A 22,924-nucleotide genomic window follows, 5' to 3' on the forward strand; every position below is an offset into this window, starting at 1 on the left:
AAACCACAAAAATTTAAGGTCGTAAAACTAAACTTTGTCATGGAGATGAAAGCCTCAACACTACAAACACAAGAGAGACCCAGCAGTTGGAACTCCCGAGGCTGAAGAGGGAATCTCTGCCACTCTTTGGAGGTCACCTTTCACAGCACTGCGAGACAGCGCCTGCGCCTGCGCCTGCGTATGACGCACACCCATTTGTTCACCAATGGTCTCCGTAGAAATCAAGCATGAAACTCTCCTAAAGCATACCTGAGGCAACCGAGATGAGCTCTTATAACAGAAACTGAAAGCAAATATTAAAACACCAATATAAATACAAAAATTCCTTCTATAATGGTTTATACTCAACTGTGTTTTGGAATCCCCAAAGGAAAAGATAAAAAGAGTTTTAGAGATTGAAGAGAAATAAAATTTTGACTATTAGCAGATGAACTGTCTACCTAAAGAACCAACATCATAAAAATGTCCAGAAAATCATGAAATTGTTCAGTAAGGTGGTCAGATATAACAGTCTTTTATATTTGTGATAGAAGTGTATTTTGAAAAGTCCCAGGCATAATAGTATGAAACTAGAAAATGTCTAGGAATAAACAGAATGAGATAATGGCAAGATATATATAAGGAAACTTTAAAAGGTTTACTAAAGTTAATGTAAATGGAAGCTTGAATAAAAGGAGGTACATATAATGTTCCTAAAGTGGAAATCTCATTCTTGTAAATATTTCACTATCTCTTCAAATTAATGTTTAAATTAAATGCAATTCAAATAAAAAAATTTTTTTGGAGAAGGAAAACATGCCAAATTGATCATCATATTTCTCTGGCAGCTAAATACATCGTAAGACTATCCAAAATTATTTTTAAAAGAAAAATGACAGTAGGAAGCCTGTATTGATGTTAAAACAAACAATTATAAAACCACAGCAATTTAAAAAATGTGGTGAAATATCAAAAAATCAGAACTATTTTGAAGGAATTTAATGTAACACAAAAATGCCTTTATAAACCAGGAGGAAAAGCCTGGCTTTTCCCATAAATGCCATGTAACTTCAATGTTAGAGGGGAGGCTTTGGCATCAGACAGACTGAATGACAGTACTGGTCTGCCCCTGGCTCACTGTGTGATTAACTTTACTTAATCAAAGACAGTTTCCCAGCGTGTAAAATGGGGATACGGATGTGCCCAGCTGACTCAGTCAATAGAACACATGACTCTTGATCTCAGATTCCTGAGTTCAAGCCCCACGTTGGGTATGGAGCCTCCTTAAAAAAAATTAATTAAAAATAAATAAATGGGGATCCCAACTGGACTCCCACAGAGTTACTGTAAGGATTACATAAGGCAATTCGATTAAGGTAAGGCACTCTACGATGTGTGAAACAAGGACTCAGGAAACTTCAAGGAATACTATTAAATGAGGTTGGGTGAACACCGGTTAAGATTCTAGATCACTCTTAAATCAGTGCAGATAAAGATTTAATAGTTAAAAATATAAAGTTAGAAATGTCCTTGAAGAAAAATACAGGATTTGTATTTGCTTAAAGAAATATGTTCTCTATAGGTCATATACGCTTCTGAAATTACTGGCCTCACACTGACAAGAGTGCAATGAAAATGTTTTTATTTAGCATCTTAAGGGTAACTTCTGGAACACCTGAATCATAAGGTGTTACAATAAAATCCTTCAAAATAAGGTATGTCATGAGGAAACTTCATCTCCTGAGGATGGAGAGGGCAGGGATGTGAGGAAGAACGGACTATACTAAATACAAACTCCACATTTTCTCCTCTGTTGACACAAAGGGAAATGCCATGCAGATGTTGTCTTCCTTCCTTCAAGCATGCCACAGGCAATACAGTCCTTGACTAACATGAGTCACAGTCACGCTGATGTAAAATCTAGAATGCAAGAAGGGGAAGGGTAGGGGAGTTGTTTATGGTGGAATTCTTTACCTCAGAGCCTAGTAATGCCCTCAGCAGGGAGCAGGCCCTCAAGTATTTGTGGAATGAGTTAACTAACCTCTCACTAGGTATCTAAGCAAACTGAGTACCTTGGTTGTTGAAGTCAGCTGCTGACATAGCAGCCATAAAACTGGTGTGTTGACTGTAACTATATATGACTAGGCCAAGTAGTTAAGCCCAGAGAGAAATTTCAACCTTATCATCATTCACACTCTAGCTCAGGGGAAATGGAAACTCCATGTACAATCAACTATTTCTCCTTACTAAGACACACAATGTCCCTGGGGCTACGGAGAAGACACTAAAATTTTATTTAACTTTTGCCTTCTTTCGCTCTCAGAGTTGACTCGGGGGAAGCAGAACGAGGTACAATGGCTTCGTTGGGGCTTTTCTGCCAGAGAGCTGGGCTCAAATCCCTGCTTTACACCAGAGGTCCCACTGGTGAGTTACTCAGCTTCTAGGTTTTTTCATTTGCAAAATAGGCTCCTACCACCTGCATTAGATCATGACTACTAGTAAATTAAATAATGAAATAAAGCATCTAACCTACAGGAGACATTCAGCCAAAACAGGCTCTTTCTGCTCTTTCTCCTACCTGCTGCTGCTCTTTCCCACCATCCGAAAACTCAAGGTAGCTTTTTTGTTTTTATAAATGGATCAAAAACTTAGTTGAGTACATTTAAAATTTAGAAGAAAATAAGAAATATAAGGACCAATTCTGTACAAAACTATAAATGGTCCTTAAGAAATATAGCCGAACATGAGAAGAAAATACAAAATCACCCATTTTACCCCCATTCGGAAAGAACCAATGTTTGCATCCAGGTGACTATCATTCCGGCAGTGCTCCACCTCCCTTTTCGTATGTATATAGGGGAGCTATTTTTTTAAACAAAAATTCAATCATAATCTATACACTATTGCCAACCTGCTTTCCTACCATAACAATATTTTGTGAAAATTTCCCATTGTTTTTCTACATCATTTAAAAATAGCACATAGTCTTCCATTTTATGTCATTTATGTTATTTTTATTTTCCCACTATTTAAAACAATGTAATGAAGAAGATGTGGTATATTTACATAATGCAATATTATTCAGCCATAAAAAAGAATGAAATCTTGCTATTTGCAATGACACGGATGGAGGTAGAGAGTAAGTGAAATAAGTCAGACAGAGAAAGACAAACACCATTATTTCACCGGTATGTGGAACTTAAGAAACAAAGCAAATGAGCAAAGGGGAAAAAACAGAGGGTAGAGGGTTGAGGGGATGAGTTAAACAGGGGACAGGGATGAAGGAGGGCACTTTGACGAGACTGGGTGATGTATGGAACTGTTCAATTACTATATTGTACACGTGAAACTACGTAACACTGTATGTTAACTGGAATTAAAATAAAAACTTAAAGTATAAATAAATAAATGTAGTGACTAAATAATAAATAAAATGATGAAATGATAGTCACTGTACTTAAATCTTCTAATATGCTCATGACTGGTTCTTTACGGTGAATTTCTACAAATGGAACTGTTGGGTAAAAGGGTATGGAAAAGGTAAGTCTCTTAATAACAATGGTTACTGCCTTCTAGAAAGCTTTGACCACATTACTCTCCCACCGTCAATGTATTGGAGCATTCTTCCTTTGAACTAGGGCAACCTAGTTCACTTCTAATTTGATTTTTCAAAATCGCTTAAGCTGAAAAATCACTGACCATATTTAGTCTGATCTGTTGTCCATTTCTCAGCCCAAATCACATCTGGGTATTTCTCTTACATGGAGATTTCTTCTAATACAAACATGATATGACAGATTACTTAGGGAACAATGTTTGGACTGAACAGATCAGTTATAATAGGACTAGACAACGATCTAGGTCTAAGTACAACAGGTTTTTTAAAACACAGCTGTCTGGTTCAGTGACTGTACTTTTTGCTTCAACAACGACCAGAATGGATTACAATAAACTGCATTAATGGGAGTGCTGGTGTTGGAAGAGGAAAAGGAAGGACTGTCCCTCGATCACTATCCGGTTTCCAGCAGCTGGGGGATGGGGGAAATGGGTAAATGTTGGCCAAAGAGTGCAAACTTCCAGTTCTAAGATGAGTAAGTTTTGAGGACCTAACACACAGCATGGTGATCATAGTCAATAATACTGTATTATGTATTTGAAAGTTGCTAAAAGAGTGGATCTTGTGTTCTCATCACAAAAAAGAAATGGTAATTATGTGACGTGATGGAGGCGTTAGCTAAAGCTACGGTGGTAATCATTCTGCAATATATACATGTATCAAGTCGACACACTGTATACCTTAAACTCATACATGGTTATCAATTATATCTCAATATATTAAGCTGAAAAAAGATGACACCTTTTTGTATTCATGCGTTTTAAATCTTAAAATAAAATTTTCATAGTCATGCTTTTAACCATATTTGCAATGCTTATGTATTTTTAATTTTACGTTTAATTAGTTGCAATGCTCATCACCAATTCTTTCATAAAATAACTTTTTCATTTTTGAGGACTAGATTTTGACGTGTATCTCAGAAAAAACATGTCTCTCCCACTCAGTCACTTTGTTTAGGAAAAATATGACATAAATGGTGTGTTTCCTGACACTGAGTAAGTGTGAGAATATCCTGTTGTCTTCAAGCTTGAGAAATAACTTTTACTTCACAAAGATGAAGATTTCATTCCTTTGGTGTTCACTGCTGTGAAGTCTGTGCCTCACTCTCTTCTTTGTTCCTTTGTACCTAACATTTTTTTCAAAGATTTTATTTATTTATTTGACACAGAGAGAGAGCAGCAGAGGGAGAAAGAGAAGCAGACTCCCCCATTGAGCAGGGAACCCAAGGCCCTGGGATCATGACCTGAGCCAAAGGCAGACGCTTCACCGACTGAGCCACCCGGGCACCCCTGTACCTAACATTTTTTAAAGATTGTTTTTACCATTTATCCATAACCTGTAAACATTTGCCATAGTTTCTCTACATGCTGAGTCTTCCCCCTCATTCTGACTAAATATGGTGAGATCTTTTGATCTCCAAATTCTGGTATGAAAATCTTATACTTGAGTACGACGTCTTTTCCCATTGTTCTGATTCTTCACCAAGAACACCTCTGATTCTTAGATTCTTTGCTCACACCTCCCATATCTGTTACCATCTCTCTTATCATCTGCATTCCTTCCTCGACAATTCTGTGCATTCTGGGGGTACCTGTCAGGTTTGTCTTGTGCACCACCTAGGTTTTCACACAGTATGACTTCACTTAAACATGAATCAGACTTCCTTGACGGCCCCCAGAAGCACAGGGCTGATTATTTCCATCCTAGTAATTTCAATTTATTTTATACCCAAATCCCTCAAGTCTCTATATTGTGCCTGATTTAAAAAACATTAATTTGGGATGGCTCGGTCAGTTGAGCATCTGACTCTTGATTTCGGCTCGGGTCATGATCTCAGGGTCATGGGACTGAGCCCCATGTTAGGTTCTGAGCTCAGTGGGGAGTCTGCTTAAGATTCTCTTTCTCCTCTCCCTCTGCCCTTCCCCCCGGGCATGAGCGCATGTGCGCTCTCTCAAATAAATAAATAAATCTTAAAAAAACATTAATTTGGTTCTTGATATCCTTTTCCACATTAAAGTCCATTTCAATCCTGTATACTGTGATTCTTTGAGCTCTAAAGTACCACAATGATCATTACCTGTGAACAGAAGGCAATGCTATTATATGCTGTGGTTTGACCTACTTTTATGTTTGGGAATTCAGTTATCACAGTAACATAATTTGGGCTTTCTGAACTTCTTATATGAAACAAAGAGAAATGACAGATAAGAAATTTTCACACGTGTGGTTAAAACAACTCTATGAAAGAGTAATCCGTGTAAGGAAAACTGTCAGGGTTGCGCGGTGGAAAATAATTCATCAACTGGTAACTTTCATGTTGTAGCAAAACCCAAAAACATTTAAAAAGGACAAGTAGAGAATTTCATTTAGTATTTTATTCTTATTAAGTTTCTCTTGAATTCAGGAGGAAAAACTATGATTTGAAATGCTTAATAGAAACATTACAGATTTATTCTTGAAAGCTAAATTCATTCTTTACACTGCAGAGGTTATCTAAATAAATCTTTGACTGTGATAATCACAAAACTGGCTATACTCTTAACTTAGTGTTTTCTGTTTGGCAAAATAACCTCCCAATTCTCTTAAAATATCTACTTCACTACCAGGATTTTTAGTATTAATCTTTTATGTTAAAACACTACAAAATCATAATAATATGTTTTATTCCAATTTAGGCCTGCCTCTCTTATTTGTAAAATTTTTCCATCTTTTTCAAATCTTACACCTGTATACCTATGTTTCAAGAACTTTCCCACTGAGACTTTGTAAAATCCCCCTTCCCATCTCCACTTCCACAGAAGCAAGAATGTGCGTTATTCTAAGTCAATAATTTATTCCTTTGATACAAAAGAATTTTTGATATAATTCATGCCATTAAATATATTTTGATACTGTAATATGGATGAGACAAGATACATATGTACACATACAACATAATTGTGTCAAATTTGATTATAACTTAATAGCTAATTTTGAAAAATATATTAAGATGCACTATTACCAAACAATTCCTTAAGAGTTCACATAAATAAATATAAGTTGAGAAAGACTCCTGTGTAAATACAAGTGCAAGTACAGAAGAGTTGCCTTCACGTATTCTAGAAGCTTTTGGGGGGGTTTTGGGGGATGTTTATGATGTGCCAGGTGCTACACTAGGTGTTGGATCTAGATTTATCTGATACCATCTGTCTCCCTATAATTACTTCACTTCCGTTCTCCTTCTCCCCTCTCAGAAACATAACATTTTTAGAATCTGCATCATTTTGTTATGATGGGGCAAATACAGTGACTCAATCTTTCCATAATATCTTCTATAGATATCTAACTGTGTGTTCTTTGAAGTGTTAGGAGATAGCTATGAATTGCTACCCTAGGCTTATAAGAGGCACAGATAAATCTAATTCAACAAGTAAAAACATTATTTTGTTCCTCAGATTAGGTAGATGGTAGTGATGTGGAAATAGATACCTAGAGAAAGTTACTATGTTCCTCCTTTATTGATTACAGAACTTTACATTTGTTTAATGTTCTTTTTGCAAAGCCATTGGGTTTACTGTTACTCTTTTTTTTTTCTGTATTTTTTGATTAACATTAAAAATAACTGTAAAATATATATTTAAAAGATGAAGAAAACAAAACTCCCTTGCAATTTCTGTACTCTGAGAAAAAAACTATCAACATATTATTACAGGTTCTTCTAGTCTGTTTTTCTATATTCATTATCATTTGTCATCCATTAACTTCTTGTTTTGACTCTGTAGGGTTCCCTGTTTCTTCTCCTACACGTGTGGACTTATGTCACACCTTTAAGTAGCAATTTCCAGGCCTCTCACCTGAAGTCTAGGCCCCTTTAGATAAATCCACTTGGCACCTCAAAAACATCTCCAAACACAAAACACATTGAACTCTTTTTTCCTTCTTGAGTTTGTTTTCCAGTTTGTCAATTCTTGACTCTGTTCCTTTTGTCCCTCACGCACTAGAACGGTCACAAATACTGCTGATTCTGTAAGTAAAATCTCTCCATAGGGTGCCCTTTCCCCTCTGCCCCAGTCTCCAACCAGCACTACCTGAATTCAAGCTGATTTCTACCCAGTGTCCTCAGATTTACCATCTTAAAACACACAGTTAATGCAGTTCCCCCAACAGCTCCCCACTGACTCCAGGAAAGTCCAAATCCTTAGTGTGGCTGACAAGAACCTCCCATTTTAGTGTCTCTTCTCCTCAGACTAGAGCCACCCAAAGAACTAGAAATGGGATGACTCTTGATTTGAGGCCTACTACTCCATCTAGTGGTACGGAACACGACCCTGGGATGGGACTCGGGGGAATCCGCCAGGTCAGCCCTATCAGACCACGCAAGCCTGCCCACGTGGGTGTTTGTCAGCGAAAGAGGGAACTGAAAAGGACAAAGAACTCCGGAATTCAATGGCCATCTAGTGGTTTCACCTAAGCACTGAATTCTCCTAAGGGAAGGCCCCAAACTCCAAACTAATTACCATCGCCATTCTTGAGAGCAGATGAAAAACTATGATGGCATCTCTACTTACTGCTGCTACCAAAGAAAATCACAGACTAATTGTGACTCAGCTACTGTACTGCCACCTATACCCTTGCAGACTTTTCAGGAAACTCAAACTGAAACTACTCATTCATCTATGTATTAATTCATATTCTCGATGCACATTTAAGGAACACCTGTAACTCAGACACTACACCAAGCTTATAATACAGGGTCCACGTGATGACAGTCTATAAATACAAAAGCAGATAAATAAATCCATAATGACAATGCAGGAAAGTCTAAGCCGGCCACGGACTGGGAGGGCTTCCCAAGAGACATGACGACTGAGCTGATTTTGTGGTCAAGTGAGAGCTGGTTAGGGAAAGGGGAGAGTGAAGAGTATTGTTTCAGATTCAAAGCATGGCGCGTGCGACAGAGCGCAGCGTGTTAAAAAGCTATCCTAACACAGCGTCTGCAGTCAGTACAGTATCCTGACTAAAGGAAACCACAGTCGACAGGACGCTACCAGCCTCGTGCAGGGAAACCCTACAGGGCAAAATGTCTCCACTTTAAAATACTTCTTAAGCAACAGCATTTACAATAAAGGTGAAAAAAAGATAATATTTTAAGCTGTACAACTATTTGAAACCACACATTTTCAAATCTCCAGTGTGCACAAATCATACGAAAAAGATGAGAAATGCGATTTTAATCCTCTTCCTCTTTGTGGAAAAAAGGGCTAATACTCAATACTTAAAATTTTAAGGGAAGTCTATTAATCACACAGAAGTTTCTTTCAATAGGTGACAGTTACAGCTTTTTATAAAATACTAAGTGGCTTGAGATTGAGGTTACATACCGTTAAGCTATGTAATACATGCTATAATCACATTATCGCGCATACATGGTATAATCCCATGCGGATTGCTGCAAACCACACACTCTCCACAGCACATACCTCAGCTGCCTTCTGCTGGGGCAATGCCTGCAAAACCACACTTATTAGCAGCCCAGAGGCGGCCCATTTTATCTTTGATGAGCATTGCTAGAAAGTTCTATTAAACATGGAGACAAGATCTGTCTTCCAGTAACTTTGGCATTAACTGCAACCAAATGTGGGGACCCCGGAAGAATCTGCTGCAAGAGCCCGTTTCACATACTGTCCTGCAGTCCGTTCTCAGAGACACCGTCTTGTCTCTTAGCCTAGCAATCTTAGTACACTGTACCCTGTGTGCCACATCAAGGTTTTTCCCTTTCTTTGCACTCTCTTCTGAATACACCCCAGCCCTGCATGTGCTAGGAGCAGGAGGTGTGAAACGGATGATCCCAGTAAAGCAGTAAAGCACGGTTATCATCTCCATCATGCTAGCTATGCTACTCTGGTTAATGCGGTATCAGATGCAATGAATATTCTGAGAAACTGTATAATATTGCAGACTTATTTTAAAATTCCCCTTAACTAGGGGTGCCTGGCTGGCTCAGTTGGTGGAGCATGCAACCCCTGATCTTGGGATTGAGAGTTTGAGCCCCACAGTGGGTCTAGAACTTCCTTAAAAAAAAAAAAAAATCCCTTAACTAAAACTCCCAAGTCGTGGTTTTTTTTTTTTTTGTTTTTTGTTTTTAACTGATGGATGCTAAGCCACGTCTCTACCATTTTCTATTGCCCAGCTGATGCCAAACAGTTCAGGCATTTCTAGCAATATATTTATGGATATGTCTATATACATTAACAAAAATATTTCTCATACAGGGAAGGTGACCAACCACTGGATAGATATTTATTAGCACACACTAGGTACTAGATCCTGGAAACACAAAGTTAAATGAGACACACCAAATTATGTCCCTGTCATGCCTTCACACAAGACTATGTATATAAAACAAGGGTGGGTGGTACATCAGAACTCTCAATAAACTGCTAGTTATTATTATGATGACGATGAGCAGTTATAAATTAATAGTCTTTTAAAAATTACCAGTTGTTTCTGTCTTGGGGGTTTTTTTAGAGAGGGGGAGAGAGAGAGAGAACCTTAAGCAGTCTCCACACCCTGAGCAGAGCCCAACACAGGGTCAATCTCAAAACCCTGAGATCATGACCTGAGCCGAAATCAAGAGTCGGACACCTGATCAACCGAGGCACCCCATTATAGATTTTTAAAAGGAAAATACTGCAGTATTGCCACCGATACTCACCAGTACTATAATATCTCTTTAGTTCTGTACGCCTGATCTCCTTTAACTGATTATTTTTTCTCTTTTTTTTCTCATCAGTAATATATTCCTCTTCTACAGAAATGTTGCACTTGTCTTGTTCTAAAATGACTGTTTTAGCATCCTCTTTTCCAGGATGGGTCCTTGTAGCAATAGCTGTGGCTGTCTCTGCATTTTGTTTGGCTTGTTTTTTCTTTTTCAATCTAGGAATGAGGAAAAAAGGGAAAAACATTGGAGAAATGATTTTCTAGGAGGAATTATATTAGTTTCATGCTGTTGCGCTTTCAGAAACTAATTCACTGATATAGAAAGCACTTTCTTTACATTACTATTAATCACACTTTCCTGTTAATTTTTTTCCTTTCTAATCACTTAAAAATTCTTACATGGAGACCTGTAGCATTTTCTCAACTTTATATACCTCAATACTTACGTCTCAGAAAATTATTATGAAATCCTCCAGGCCTGGGGAAAAACTAGATTCTTCTATAGGCTATTAAATGATGAACATTTTCTTAATCAAAATATATGGCTGCCATGTTTGCAGTGTTAATTAAAAAAACAGAGAGAGTTAGTTTCTGGTTTTCAATGGGCAAACACATCTGTAAAAATAAATCCTTTATAACTGATTCACACACTGAGTAAAAAAGTTTGGCGAACTGGTTCAGGTCTGAACAATTCTTTTCCTCTACACATATGACAGTGGCCCTGAAGAAAGAGCGGCAACCCCTGAGACAGAAAATGCCATAATGACACTATATAAAGTTATCATTATGATCACTGAGATACTAGCTGACTGATACATTAACCATATCTGATGTTCTTAATTCCTTACTCCTAAGTTTACTACGCTTTGCTGAAATGCAGTAACTCAAAATATTTTCCAACTGATGTGTCACTCTAATTGATGTGTCTCTCTGTACTTAGCAGCCCTTCTGAAGGATGCCTTTACCTTACCAGAAAGTAAAGAACAAGGTGCTGGCCTCTAGTATATGCGGCAGTCTGCTTCTATGGACACATTTTTAATTAGGACTCTTTTCGCTCACTCCCTTTGCTCACACATGGTCAGCTATCTCTTACACGTATGCGTCTAGTTCCTTTGCTCTCTTGAGCATCTACACAATTCGATGTTGGGCAAGGATAAGGAAATGTTTTTGGGAAAAAAAGGAGATACCTATAGGACAACAAAGGAACTAAGGTTAGATTTCCCGCTTCTTTGCTTTGTGACATTGAACAAATCCATTTAAGAATTTGGAGAGGTCCCTTGTTAAATAAGAGACCCTTATTTAACAGGGTCCTTTATTAGGACCAACTGAGATAATCTATGTCAACAATAACACAAACAGAAACAGAAGTAGCAAAATAACCCATCATAAATCATATAATGACATGAGAACTAAGGATACATGACACATTCAGCTTTGGAAATAAGGTGTCATATTCTAACAAAATATTTCAACTAGGCTGTAATTCATTGAACACTTAGCAGCCATGTTCTTAGATTTTCATTGGCTAATAAATGAGTATATGGCCTAGGAGAAAGGATAGCTGGACAAAAATCATAGATGAATAAACTCCCCATCTCTCAGTGTAGCTATCTTTTTATGTTTACTTGTTAAAAACAAAACAAAACCACAAACCAAACAAAACTCATAAAAAGGACTTCTATTCAACAGACGTGTTTTTATTTTCTAACCTCAGATTTTAATCTGTTTATTTTATTTATTTTTTATTTCTGGTAAGAGTGGGTGGCTCTTTGCAATGTTGAGTCAGATAATGTTCTTAATAAAACAATTTCTCTCTTAATCAAGATTACTGTGTGAGGCTGAAATTAGTATGCAGTAACCTAGATAACATATAGAAACCAGCACTTCGCTTAGGGAAGTCTATCCAAAAAGCTCGGTATGGACGGACTGATCTTGTTCTGATATAACAGCTTACCAAAAACATGCTTGAGATGAACCTTACTGCCCACTTCCAAAAATTATTCCTTCTAGGAGGAGAGAAAAGAGGAGTCAAAAATTAATTCTATGCAGCCTGAAATATGTTGCTTCTTCCTCTTCTGGATTTTTCCACTTTAAGTTGATTTAAATGTCCTCATTTCAAGGCCCCCATGATAATTAAACTCCTTCAGATCTAGGGCACATGTTTTGATGAACAGCAGCACTGTTTAAGGACATCTCATTAGAGACTGATTTTCACATGTGGAAATAACAAAATGGGATACATTGTTTTATTCATTTGCCCCTGTTCTGCACAGATCATTACTGTCAACACTTACAGCCAAAAGTAATTTTTTTTCAAAAAAAAAAAAAAGTTAGAAAATAGTAGTACCAAACTTGTTTAGCAGATAACAGAATCCAATTTAATACTTCACTAATTTTACAATCAGCGACGTCTTTTGTTTTGACTGGCGCACTCATGAGAATTTGTTTCTCTGGAGTTTATCGACATGACTAAAACATTCTGATCTTCTAACTGGAAATCAGATGTGAATTCGAGAAGCCCACTGTAAAATCCTTCCTTCAAAGCAGGGAATACATTTTTAATGCCTGGTCCAAGAGGGAAAAACCGCCATCGGACTTATGTGGTATAGTCAATGCTCCTCAAACGTTCCTACGTAAGCCTTCTCTGTAGTTCTGCAAGTCAGTATCTATCATGGTAAGGCATTCTCACAAAAAGGTTTTGTTATCACTCAATTAAGGTAAACCGAAAACAAAAGGTTACCCAAGAAAATAAACCAAGCTTTTTTAATGACCCCAAATGTACATTTATACTGTGGACCAAAAAAATACTTAGCAAATCACGTTCAGCAGATGAATGACTGTAAACAATGAGACATATTTATATTTGGTAGATGTGAATACAAGTTCCAAAACCCACCCTTATTTTGTTATGCTCCATTTATCTTTCTTTAAAAGAGATCATAATGACATAAAACAAGTTTTATTATTCAATCTCCTCTCACTGCTATAACCAAGCCCTATCAGTTGTGTCTCCTAGATCCTTTCCTCTGGCAAATTCACCTTCTCTTCTTGATCTCTGCTCCCATTGAATCATTTCAGGTTTTCATCATCTCTCTAGACTTTCTATGAGATAATTATTCTCTTATTATGAAATTTTTACTTGTTCATATTCAAAAATATTGAAAATGGAGAAGAGTAAAAAGCATAGTACTTACATCAAATGTAATGCTAACACTAAGAGGCAGTCAATATTTGGGAGAGATAACAGGAAAGCCAGAAGTTAAGGAAATCAGACCCCACACACCTTTCCCAAGCACAGAAGAATGAGGCAGAGGGGCTTGAGGTAATGATTCTGAGCTGCTTATTGTCCCCTCCCTACCAAAAAGGAATGTTAGAAGACTTATTCTGGAATCTCTTGCCTTTTTTAAATTAAAATTTTAAAATTAAAAATGGCACCCAACCCAGAGTTATTAGCAGACTGAAGAAATAAACAAGGAGATACTGCTAAAGAAAGCATTTTTAGTAGCTGAATGAAAACTGTTTTCCTCTGAAGCTTTTTCCTTTCCTAAAGGAAGTAAGTTCAGGGTCCTGGCAACAATCAGAGCCTGGGCCTTGAGCAGGTTCCGTGCTTTGTCTCTGCAGGGTTCTCTGCTGCTGAGTCTGACATCCAGGGCAATGAAACACAGAGAGGAATCTGAAGATGAGAGGAGGCTTTCATGAGCTCTAGAGTGAAAGCTTGAGGACAGGGATTTGTCAGGTTTCGTTAAAATGCCATACTCCCAGGGCTTCTCCATGGTACACGTGAGGTACTCAGGAGGTATTTCCCGAATGAATGAACAAATGAATGAACGAATAAACAGGGCTCTGTTCTGATTTGGTTGAGATCTGCTCCCCCAGCCAGGGCTCTCTTACGAACATGCCATTTCACCATTTTCTTTCTTTTTTTTTTTTTTTTAAAGATTTTATTTATTTATTCGACAGAGATAGAGACAGCCAGCGAGAGAGGGAACACAAGCAGGAGGAGTGGGAGAGGAAGAAGCAGGCTCATAGCAGAGGAGCCTGATGTGGGGCTCGATCCCACAGCGCCGGGATCACGCCCTGAGCCGAAGGCAGACGCTTAACCGCTGTGCCACCCAGGCGCCCCGTATTTCACCATTTTCTTAATTAGCAGCATGTATCAAAAAGAAACTCACATCTTCCAAATTAGATATTTGATTTAAAAAGAAAATATATTTGCCACATATAATTTAAAATGTATTAAACCATAGACTTCTTTAACTAATAGTAAATTAGTAGTTCTATATGACTCTTTCCCTAATTCCACAATTTGAGGTCCATGTGTCTCTGTACTCAGTATGTGACATAGACATAAATACTGAGCTCAGCATTGTCCAATACGGGCACCTCTAACCAGCCACTTGTGGTTATTAAATTTAATTAAAATTAAATAAAAGTTTAAAATTCAGTTCTTCAATTGCAAGAGCCACATTTCAAGAGCTTAACAGACTTACGTGCTAGTGGGCACCATAGTGGGTGACAAACATATAGAACACTTCTATCATCACAGAAAGTGTTGGACAGTACTGACTTGGAGCCACTGATTCAACATTAGCCCTCTCAGCAAGAGACTAGAGGGAAGGGTGAAGACAGAAGTCATTGAATATTTAAACTTATTTAGTATATGCACAGAATATTTCTACAAGACTACACATGAAAAAAATGGTAGAGTGAGTTTCTGGCAAAAGTGGCTAAGGGGAAAGACAGAAAAAGAAAAATTACTTTTCATTGTGTTCTCTTTTGTGCTTCTTTTTTTTTGCTTATTTTTTAAATTTTTTTATAATAATATGTTATTATATTATGTTTGTCACCATACAGTACATCCCTAGTTTTTGATGTAAAGTTCCATGATTCATTACTTGCGTATAACACCCAGGGCACCATGCAATACGTGCCCTCCTTAATACCCATCACGGGCCTATCCCATTCCTCCAGCCCCCTCCCCTCTGAAGTCCTCAGTTTGTCCCAGAGTCCATAGTCTTTTGTGCCTTTCGAATTTTACACCACATATAAATATTAGCAAGTCAGAAAAATATTTTTTAAAGCATTTAGGTTTTGAAGTCTCTTCCCTACCATAAGAATAATTTAACACATATTGCCAAATTTTAAAAATCAAGTTTTGCTCTTTAAAAAAGATTATTGTGTGGGACGCCTGGAAGGCTCAGTCAGTTACGCATCTGCCTTCGGCTCAGGTCATGATCCCTGGGTCCTGGGATGGAGCCTCACGACCGACTCCCTGCTTGGTGGGGAGCCTGCTTCTCTCTCCCCCCTGCTTGTGCTCTCTCTCGCTTGTGCTCTCTCAAGTAAATAAATAAAATCTTTAAAAAAATATATTATGGAAAGTTCAAAAGAGCTTTCTTCTAACAGAAACTACTATTGAGTTGACTAATGAACCAGATACCATGCTATGTACTTTACAAATATTATCCCACCCTCACAAAAGCCCAAAGTGGTAGGCAATCTTATCTCCCTATTACAGATAAGAAAAGAAAGGCTGAGAAAAATTAGGGCCTTTCCCCAAGGTCACAGCAATGAGAGAGTAAAAGGCAAGCTGAGGGCAAACCATAAGCTAACAACACCCTCCCAACCCCCATCCCCAGAGGCGGGATACATGTGACATTCCTCAGGCTCTCCTGGCTGCTCTAGAACAAAGAAAGGGAAGAACAAATGGTTAACTGATGGAGATCACAGTCATGCAGGACACAGTCTCCATCAGTTTGCAACTGTCTTAATGATTTACCAAAAAATGCAATCTCCAGAAACCTCAGACTCCAGTTCCTGGAACCCTAACATCACCCTCCCCTCTCTATAGGATAGAAAATCTTATGTCATCAGTCACTCCTCACAACCCCAGTGCAGCTCCTTCTGCCCATGGGTGCCATCCCCGTGCTTTAATAAAACCACCTTTTTGTACCAAAGATGTCTCAAGAATTCTTTCTTGGCCCTGGGCTCTGGACCCCAACATTTCCACATCATTTGGCATCTGAACGTGGGGCTCAGTCTTCTCATCTGGACTCTGAGCCTCGGGGCAAACTTGGTGAGTACTTTCTCTTCCTTTACTTTGATTTCAGGGGCTTTTCAAGGAGGAAGGTCCTACTGGAAAAACTTCAGATCGATTGCTCAGGCTACAGTCCTCCAGCCCACGGCTACTCTACAGGGAGGAGAATGCCTGCCTTTGGGCCGGAAGTTAGTATCCTAGCCAGAATGGTCGTCATAAGACCCAGAAACGTGATGCCCTCTCTTTCTTCCTGTCCTTACACAAAGTTGTCTGTCTTGGGCATGGGACAGCCACCTAAGTCACCAGGACAGCTGCCAGTCTTAAGACTCCCATGTAAGGTTTCCTCTTCATTGGTCTAATGTGATCTCCTCCACATCTCTAGTCTGGCCACAAGACCCCCACCTGGAGCCAGCTGAAACCGGTATCCGACTGAATTAAAACCCAACTGGGGACCGTTTCCTAGGGAAGTCAGCTGTAAGGAATTACATGTGTTGGAATGTCGCTTAGGCCACCATGGATTTCTATCTTTACTGTTTTCCATCGATGTCCCCTACTAACTGCTTAAATTACAAAATTGGGTAATTTCCCCTTGTAAAAGTTTTCTAGTGTTTTCCAAGGGTTAAAATCAGTGGGTTCTTAAATGCGAAGCAAAATAAGGCACAGACCTCAAGGCAAGATAAGGCAAGGCCTTTGTGGCACAGTCTTTAAGACAAGGCACAGTATCTCAGTCCACTCCTCGGCACCCATTTTGCAGTCTAGAATGTGATGGGGAAGTGGGCAGGGGGGAGGACGCTAACGTCCCTCCTCCAGGGCCCTTAATGGCAGGGCAGTGATCATAGTGGTTTCATTCAAAGGACATCTTGGGTTGCTTTGACACTGGGAACCTCTGACATATTCTGTGTGGGATGCCACCCAGGAGTCGAGGGGTGTGGATGGTTCTTGGTAATGGACCTTCTCTTTTTTTTTTTTTTTTAAGGTTTTATTTATTTGACAGAGCGAGAGAGCACAAGCAAGGGGAACATGGGGAACAGTAGAGGGAGAGGGAGAAGTAGGCTCCCCACTGAGCAGGGAACTTGATGCAGGGCTCGATCCCAGGACCCTGAGATCATGACCTGAGCCGAAGGCAGACACTTAACCATCTGAGCCACCCAGGTGCCCCAACCTTCGCTACTTTTCTAAGAGCACGGGATCTTCTCTCTTCTTTAGTTCTCAAGGACTCTCCTTTGGAATGCCTTTTAACCCACCGAAAACACTTCGGATTGCAAAATTTAATAAAGGACTGACCTCCTGTAGCACTGCATGGCCTCAGTACGCAGACCTACCAGTTAGATCTCTTCTGCAGGAGGCAGGGCAAATGGACTGCGTACCCTAGGTCCAGGCCTTCAACTATCACCTTGACCAATTCCATGTGGCTGGGACGACAAAACCACTCCTTAAAAGCCAGAGCGTATCCAACTCCTTGGGGTTAACTTGGGCTCGTAGAGAGAATGGATGACCCTACTTTCCTTATCCCTGGACTGGATGATGCACTTGGGATGCCCTTATTCTCCGGAGACGAGTCTTCTCCCACTTGCCAGTGATTCCTTGTAATTAGGATATTGTTAAGGCTAGACCTCAAATAGAGAGAGTTTCTTGATGGATTTATTCCTTAATCATATTTGTCCTGGGAAGTATCTCTATTAATGTAAAACTGCAAAAAGAGGATTTAGCCAAGCAAAAAACAGTCCTCCTGGTAGAAAAAGCCTCAAAACTCACTATGGGACAGTTCCTGACTGTAATGACTCCACATCAGGTCCAGAGTGTCTTAGAGACCAAAGGCCACCAACAGATGATGGGAGACCAACTTATTAAATAACAGGCTATGCTTACAGATACACCTGAAATAATAATTAAAACCTGTCAAACTTTAAACCCAGCTACCCTATGCCTGGGCCTGACCATTGTACTTCCGTGTTAAAACCTAACTGCTCAGAGATTATTGATCGTGTTTATTCTAGCCAATCAGACTGAAAAGATGCCCCTATTGAAAGACAGACAACAGTTGGTTTACCGATGGCGCTGGTTTCACGGAAAGGGGACAAGAAAAGCTCGGCATGCTAGTCAGTCAAACTCGAGACTGTTGAGGCCAAAGCCCTCCCAGCAAATACCTGTGTCCAAAAGGCAGAGTTAATAGTGCTTACTCATGCTTTACGATTGGCAAAGGGCTTCAAAATTATTATCTATACTGACTCTAAATTTGCCTTCCTAGTTCTACATGCCCATGGAGCAATTTGGAAGGAAAGGGATTATGGAGCCCAAACTCCCCAAATATGGGCCTGAAATTACGACTCTTCTTGAAGCCGTACACCTACTATGAGGTGGCTGTAATTCCCCTCAAAGGTCATCAAGGGTGTATGACCTTAGAACCTAAAGGAAACAATTTGGCCGACTGTGCAGGCAAGCAGGTAGCACAAAATAAATAAATATTAACTCCAATAAAGTCCATAACTCCAGTCTCTTCAACCAAAAAATTCACTTAGCCCAGGAACGACGATATTCAAAAAATGCACCGGACTGGCCTGTTAATAATAAGGGGACAAATCTTTATACCCCAAAATAACCAATGGAAAGTAATGCAGGGCTTATACCAGGCTACTTATTTGGGTAAAAAGGCCACTGACGTGACAACTTTGCTAAGAGAAATTGTCCCTAGATTTGGACTCCCTTGGTTCCTACAAAGTGACAATGGGCCATCTTTTATTGCACAAATAGCTCAGCAAATAGTTCAGGCCTTTAAAATCAATTACTATTTATATTTGCCTGGCATCCCCAATCATCTGGAAAGGCGGCCCTCCAAAATACCAAACAGCCCTTGATATCCTGACTGAACCAGTTCGAGGAGGCCTATGATTAGATGGTAGCTCCGAACAGGACCCACTGGCTAGGCAGCTCTACCTTGCGGCCGTGGCTTCCCCCAGGCTGGAGAGGCCATTGGACTCGGGGTTTTGCCTGGATGCACAGACACATTATTAGCGCCATTACCAACACAGCCAACCTTCCAAATTTAAAACAACAGTGGGCATGCTCTGTGTTTTACTCATAAGACCACTAGCGTCCAGCTCTGTTCCCTCTTTAGGACTGGAGGATGTCATTTGGCACACGGATGCTCTTAGTAAGGACACAGTCAAAGCCCTCAGTGACGCTCCAAATAGCATTTCTCTATTAAACACTGAAAGAACTCAAAGGCATAAAACACTTCTACACAACAGAATGGCATTAGATGTTTTAACAGCAGCACAAGGTGGTACATGGCCATTATTAAAATGCAATGCTATGTATATATTTCAGATTATCACAAACATGTCACAGGGCTATTTGAAAAATCTGAATACCCAAATTAAGGCTAGACAAAATCCTTCTCTCTCTTTCAGTGATTAAGTTCCTGGGTTTGGGGGAGGACCACGGTCAACTATCAAGGGTCTCTTCGTTGGACTTCTCATTCTCATAGCCATATTAATCCTAATACATTGCCTTTTTCCATGTCTCTCTGCTTGGTGCTGAGACTCCATCTACAATGACTTCACGTCCACAGATGATCCCTACCGCCCAGAGATACTTCTTGTCCAAGTTGCATTTAGCTGCCCCCACCTTCTGTAATTCCGCTATGTGTTCCCCGACTGACCAATATTGACCCATACACAGGGACATCTGTAAGCCCCTACTCAGCAGGAAGAAGCTACGGAAGGGGAGACCTTCCGCCTTCAACAACCTTAAAGATTTAAGGGTCAAGACTGTTTCAGGGGGAGATGATGAGGGAGCAAAGAGCAAGCTGAAGGCAAACCATAAGCTAACACCCCACACCCCTCCCCCAGGTGGGATACATGTGACATTCTTCAGGCTCTCCTAGCTGCTCCAGAAAAAGAAAGGGAAGAACAAATGGTTAACTGATCGAGATCACAGTCATGCAGGACACAGTCTCCATCAGTTTGCAACTGTCTTAATGATTTACCAAAAAAATGCAATTTCCAGAAACCTCAGACTCCAGTTCCTGGAACCCTAACATCACCCTCCCCACACAGGATAGAAAATCATATATAATCAGTCACTCCTCACAACCCCAGTGCAGCTCCTTCTGCCCATGGGTGCTGTTCCCATGCTTTGATAAAACCACTTTTTTTGCACCAAAGATGTCTCAAGAATTCTTTCTGGGCCCTTGGCACCAAACGCCAACATTTCCACATCAACAGGGCATAGTTAAGTGGTGGAGCAGGAATTCACGAAGCTAGGTGTGAGCCAATAGCCTCAGGGCCTCCCAGGTCCACTCCTACAAGTGTTTACAGCTTATATGTTTATCTTGATTTTAAAATAAAATTCATTGGACTTTGGAAATTCTACGAACTATTTGGGGGAGATATGCCCGGCAATCAAGTGGGCTGCGATGGAGAACAGGCTGGAAAGAAGGAAAGATTTCAACTCTGGGCGTAGCTGTCTGTCATCTGCGGGGACCTGCTTTGAAAATACGATGAACCCTCCAATACTTCTACGGTAAAACAAAAGCAAAAACCTGATCACATGGTTTTCAAGCTTCGGTCGGGCTCGTACGGTTTACACTTAGCTGGATTAGGAAATGTGCTGAAGCAGTTTTGAGGTTAAAAAAATCTTTTAAATCCAAACTAAACCTTCCCCAGACTGCACTTCCCTGTGCTCCCTCACAACTGAGTACATTTTCCTTTCATTGCAGCTTCCATCCCTGGGAAGTCCAGAGGCCAACTCAGAACTATGGATACATGAACCACTGTACAGGAACCATTCACATACAGAGGATATTTAAAAAAAAAAAAAAAGGCAAAAAAGCACTGCTCTATGATTTGAAGCTAATAGCTCCATGAAGAAAAGTAGAAAATGTCAAAATGGATCAACTATGAGAATAATATCAGCTTCTTTTTGCTTGTTTATTCTTTGGTTTTAGTTTTTTGTTTTGTTTTTTTATCTTCCTTAAGGATACCCTTTGGTGTCCCATTTCATTCAGTTATAGGTGAGGAGGGAGTGAGATTTGGTCTGTGGAACTCCAGAGAACATATTAATGAAGGCAAGTAAGCCATAGAGTAATAAAGGTTAGCTCAATATAACTTTCTGGGGGGGGGGGGGCTGGGTGGCTCAGTCAGTTAAGTGTCTGCCTTCAGCTCAGGTCATGATCCCAGGGTCCTGGATGGAGCCCCACATAGGGCTCCCTGCTCATCGGGGAGCCTGCTTCTCTCTCTCCCTCTGCCCCTCCTCCTGCTCGTGCTCTCTCTCTCTCTCTGAAATAAATACCTAAAATCTTTAAAATATATAGATATAACTTTCAAGTGAGCAATCCAATAATGGGATTGGCTGCTCCGTGAAGTAGTGTCCCCATCACCGGAAGTATGCAAGCAGGTCAGGTCCCAGTTCTGACCTCCAAAACCCCATGGGACTGCCCTGCATCTTTTTTTTTTTTTTTTGAGATATAATGAACAAAACATTATATTAATTTCAGGTGAACAACATAATGATTGGATTTTAGTTTATACTGTGAAATGGTTGCCACAATAAGTCTAGTTAACATCTGTCACCACACAGTGACAAAATTTTTTCTTGTGATGAGAACTTTTAAGATCTCTCTTAATAACTTTCAAATATACGATAAATATTAAACTATAGTCACCATGCCATATGTTACATCCCCAGGATTTATTTATTTTATGACTGGAAGTCTGTACCTTTTGACCACTTTCACCCATTTTGGCCCACCCCCCAAAATACAGCTGCCCCTTGAATAACTCAGGGGTTAGCGGCATCGACCCCCATACAGCCAAAAATTCATGTGTAACTTTGGACTCCCCCCAAACCTAACCACTAATAACCTACTATTGACTGGAAGCCTTGCTGATAACATCAACAGTCAATGAACATATTTTGTGTGTTGCATGTGTTCTATACTGTATCCCTGCAACAAAGTAAGCTAGAGAAAAGCAAATGTTATTAAGAAAATCATAAGAAAGAGAAAATACATGTACAGTACTGTACTGTATTTACTGAAAAAAACCCGGGTATAGGTGGACCCATCATTCAAACTCGTGTTGTTCAAGGGTTAACTGTAGTCTTCTTTAATACAAATATTTCTCCTCAAAATTGCCTCTGGAGGGAAATAAGAGTATAAAAGACAGAGTTGTAATAGTCTTTCATGAAAAAAATTATAGAACAGTATTGTAGTATGACCCTGTTTTTGTGAAACAGACAAAAAACAAAGCCCTCAAGCCAGCAACTATTCCACTTAGGTATATACGTACGTGTGTTTAGGTATGTAGGAATGAGAAAATGGTTGGTCAACAGAGAAGGAGAGAGAAGTGGGGCAACTTTTACATTTATATAATTTGGTGGTGTTGAATTTTTGGTACAACAATCCTATATTGCTTCTGTAATCATCAGGCCAACACATTTGTAATTAAATACCTACAACTAGGGCAACATTTGGCCAAACCTCTGTCAGTGGTTTATTCTTTCTCCTGAGTCCAGCTATCACGGGGAAATCCTGCAGTGCAGCCCCACTCCCTCCCTTACCACACAGAGCTGGGCTGTCGCCCTCAGGGGACTGT

General features: G+C 39.6%; 1 protein-coding gene across 7 annotated transcripts in view; it reads right to left on the reverse strand.

The window, feature by feature from the left end:
- NCOA7 (nuclear receptor coactivator 7) overlaps window positions 1-22,924 on the reverse strand; it is a 154,858-nt gene that overhangs the window by 66,028 nt on the left and 65,906 nt on the right. For 6 of the 7 annotated variants that reach the window (XM_026504750.4, XM_057311069.1, XM_057311067.1 and 3 more), the window contains one exon: window positions 10,290-10,510. The exons of the other annotated variant lie outside the window; for it this stretch is intronic. In XM_026504750.4, the coding sequence (XP_026360535.1) occupies window positions 10,290-10,510 (221 nt within the window). The remainder of the gene's footprint in view (window positions 1-10,289; window positions 10,511-22,924) is intronic. 7 annotated transcript variants of the gene reach the window in all.

The sequence above is a fragment of the Ursus arctos genome, unplaced genomic scaffold (genome assembly GCF_023065955.2).
Source record: "Ursus arctos isolate Adak ecotype North America unplaced genomic scaffold, UrsArc2.0 scaffold_13, whole genome shotgun sequence".
Taxonomy (NCBI): Eukaryota; Metazoa; Chordata; class Mammalia; order Carnivora; family Ursidae; genus Ursus; species Ursus arctos.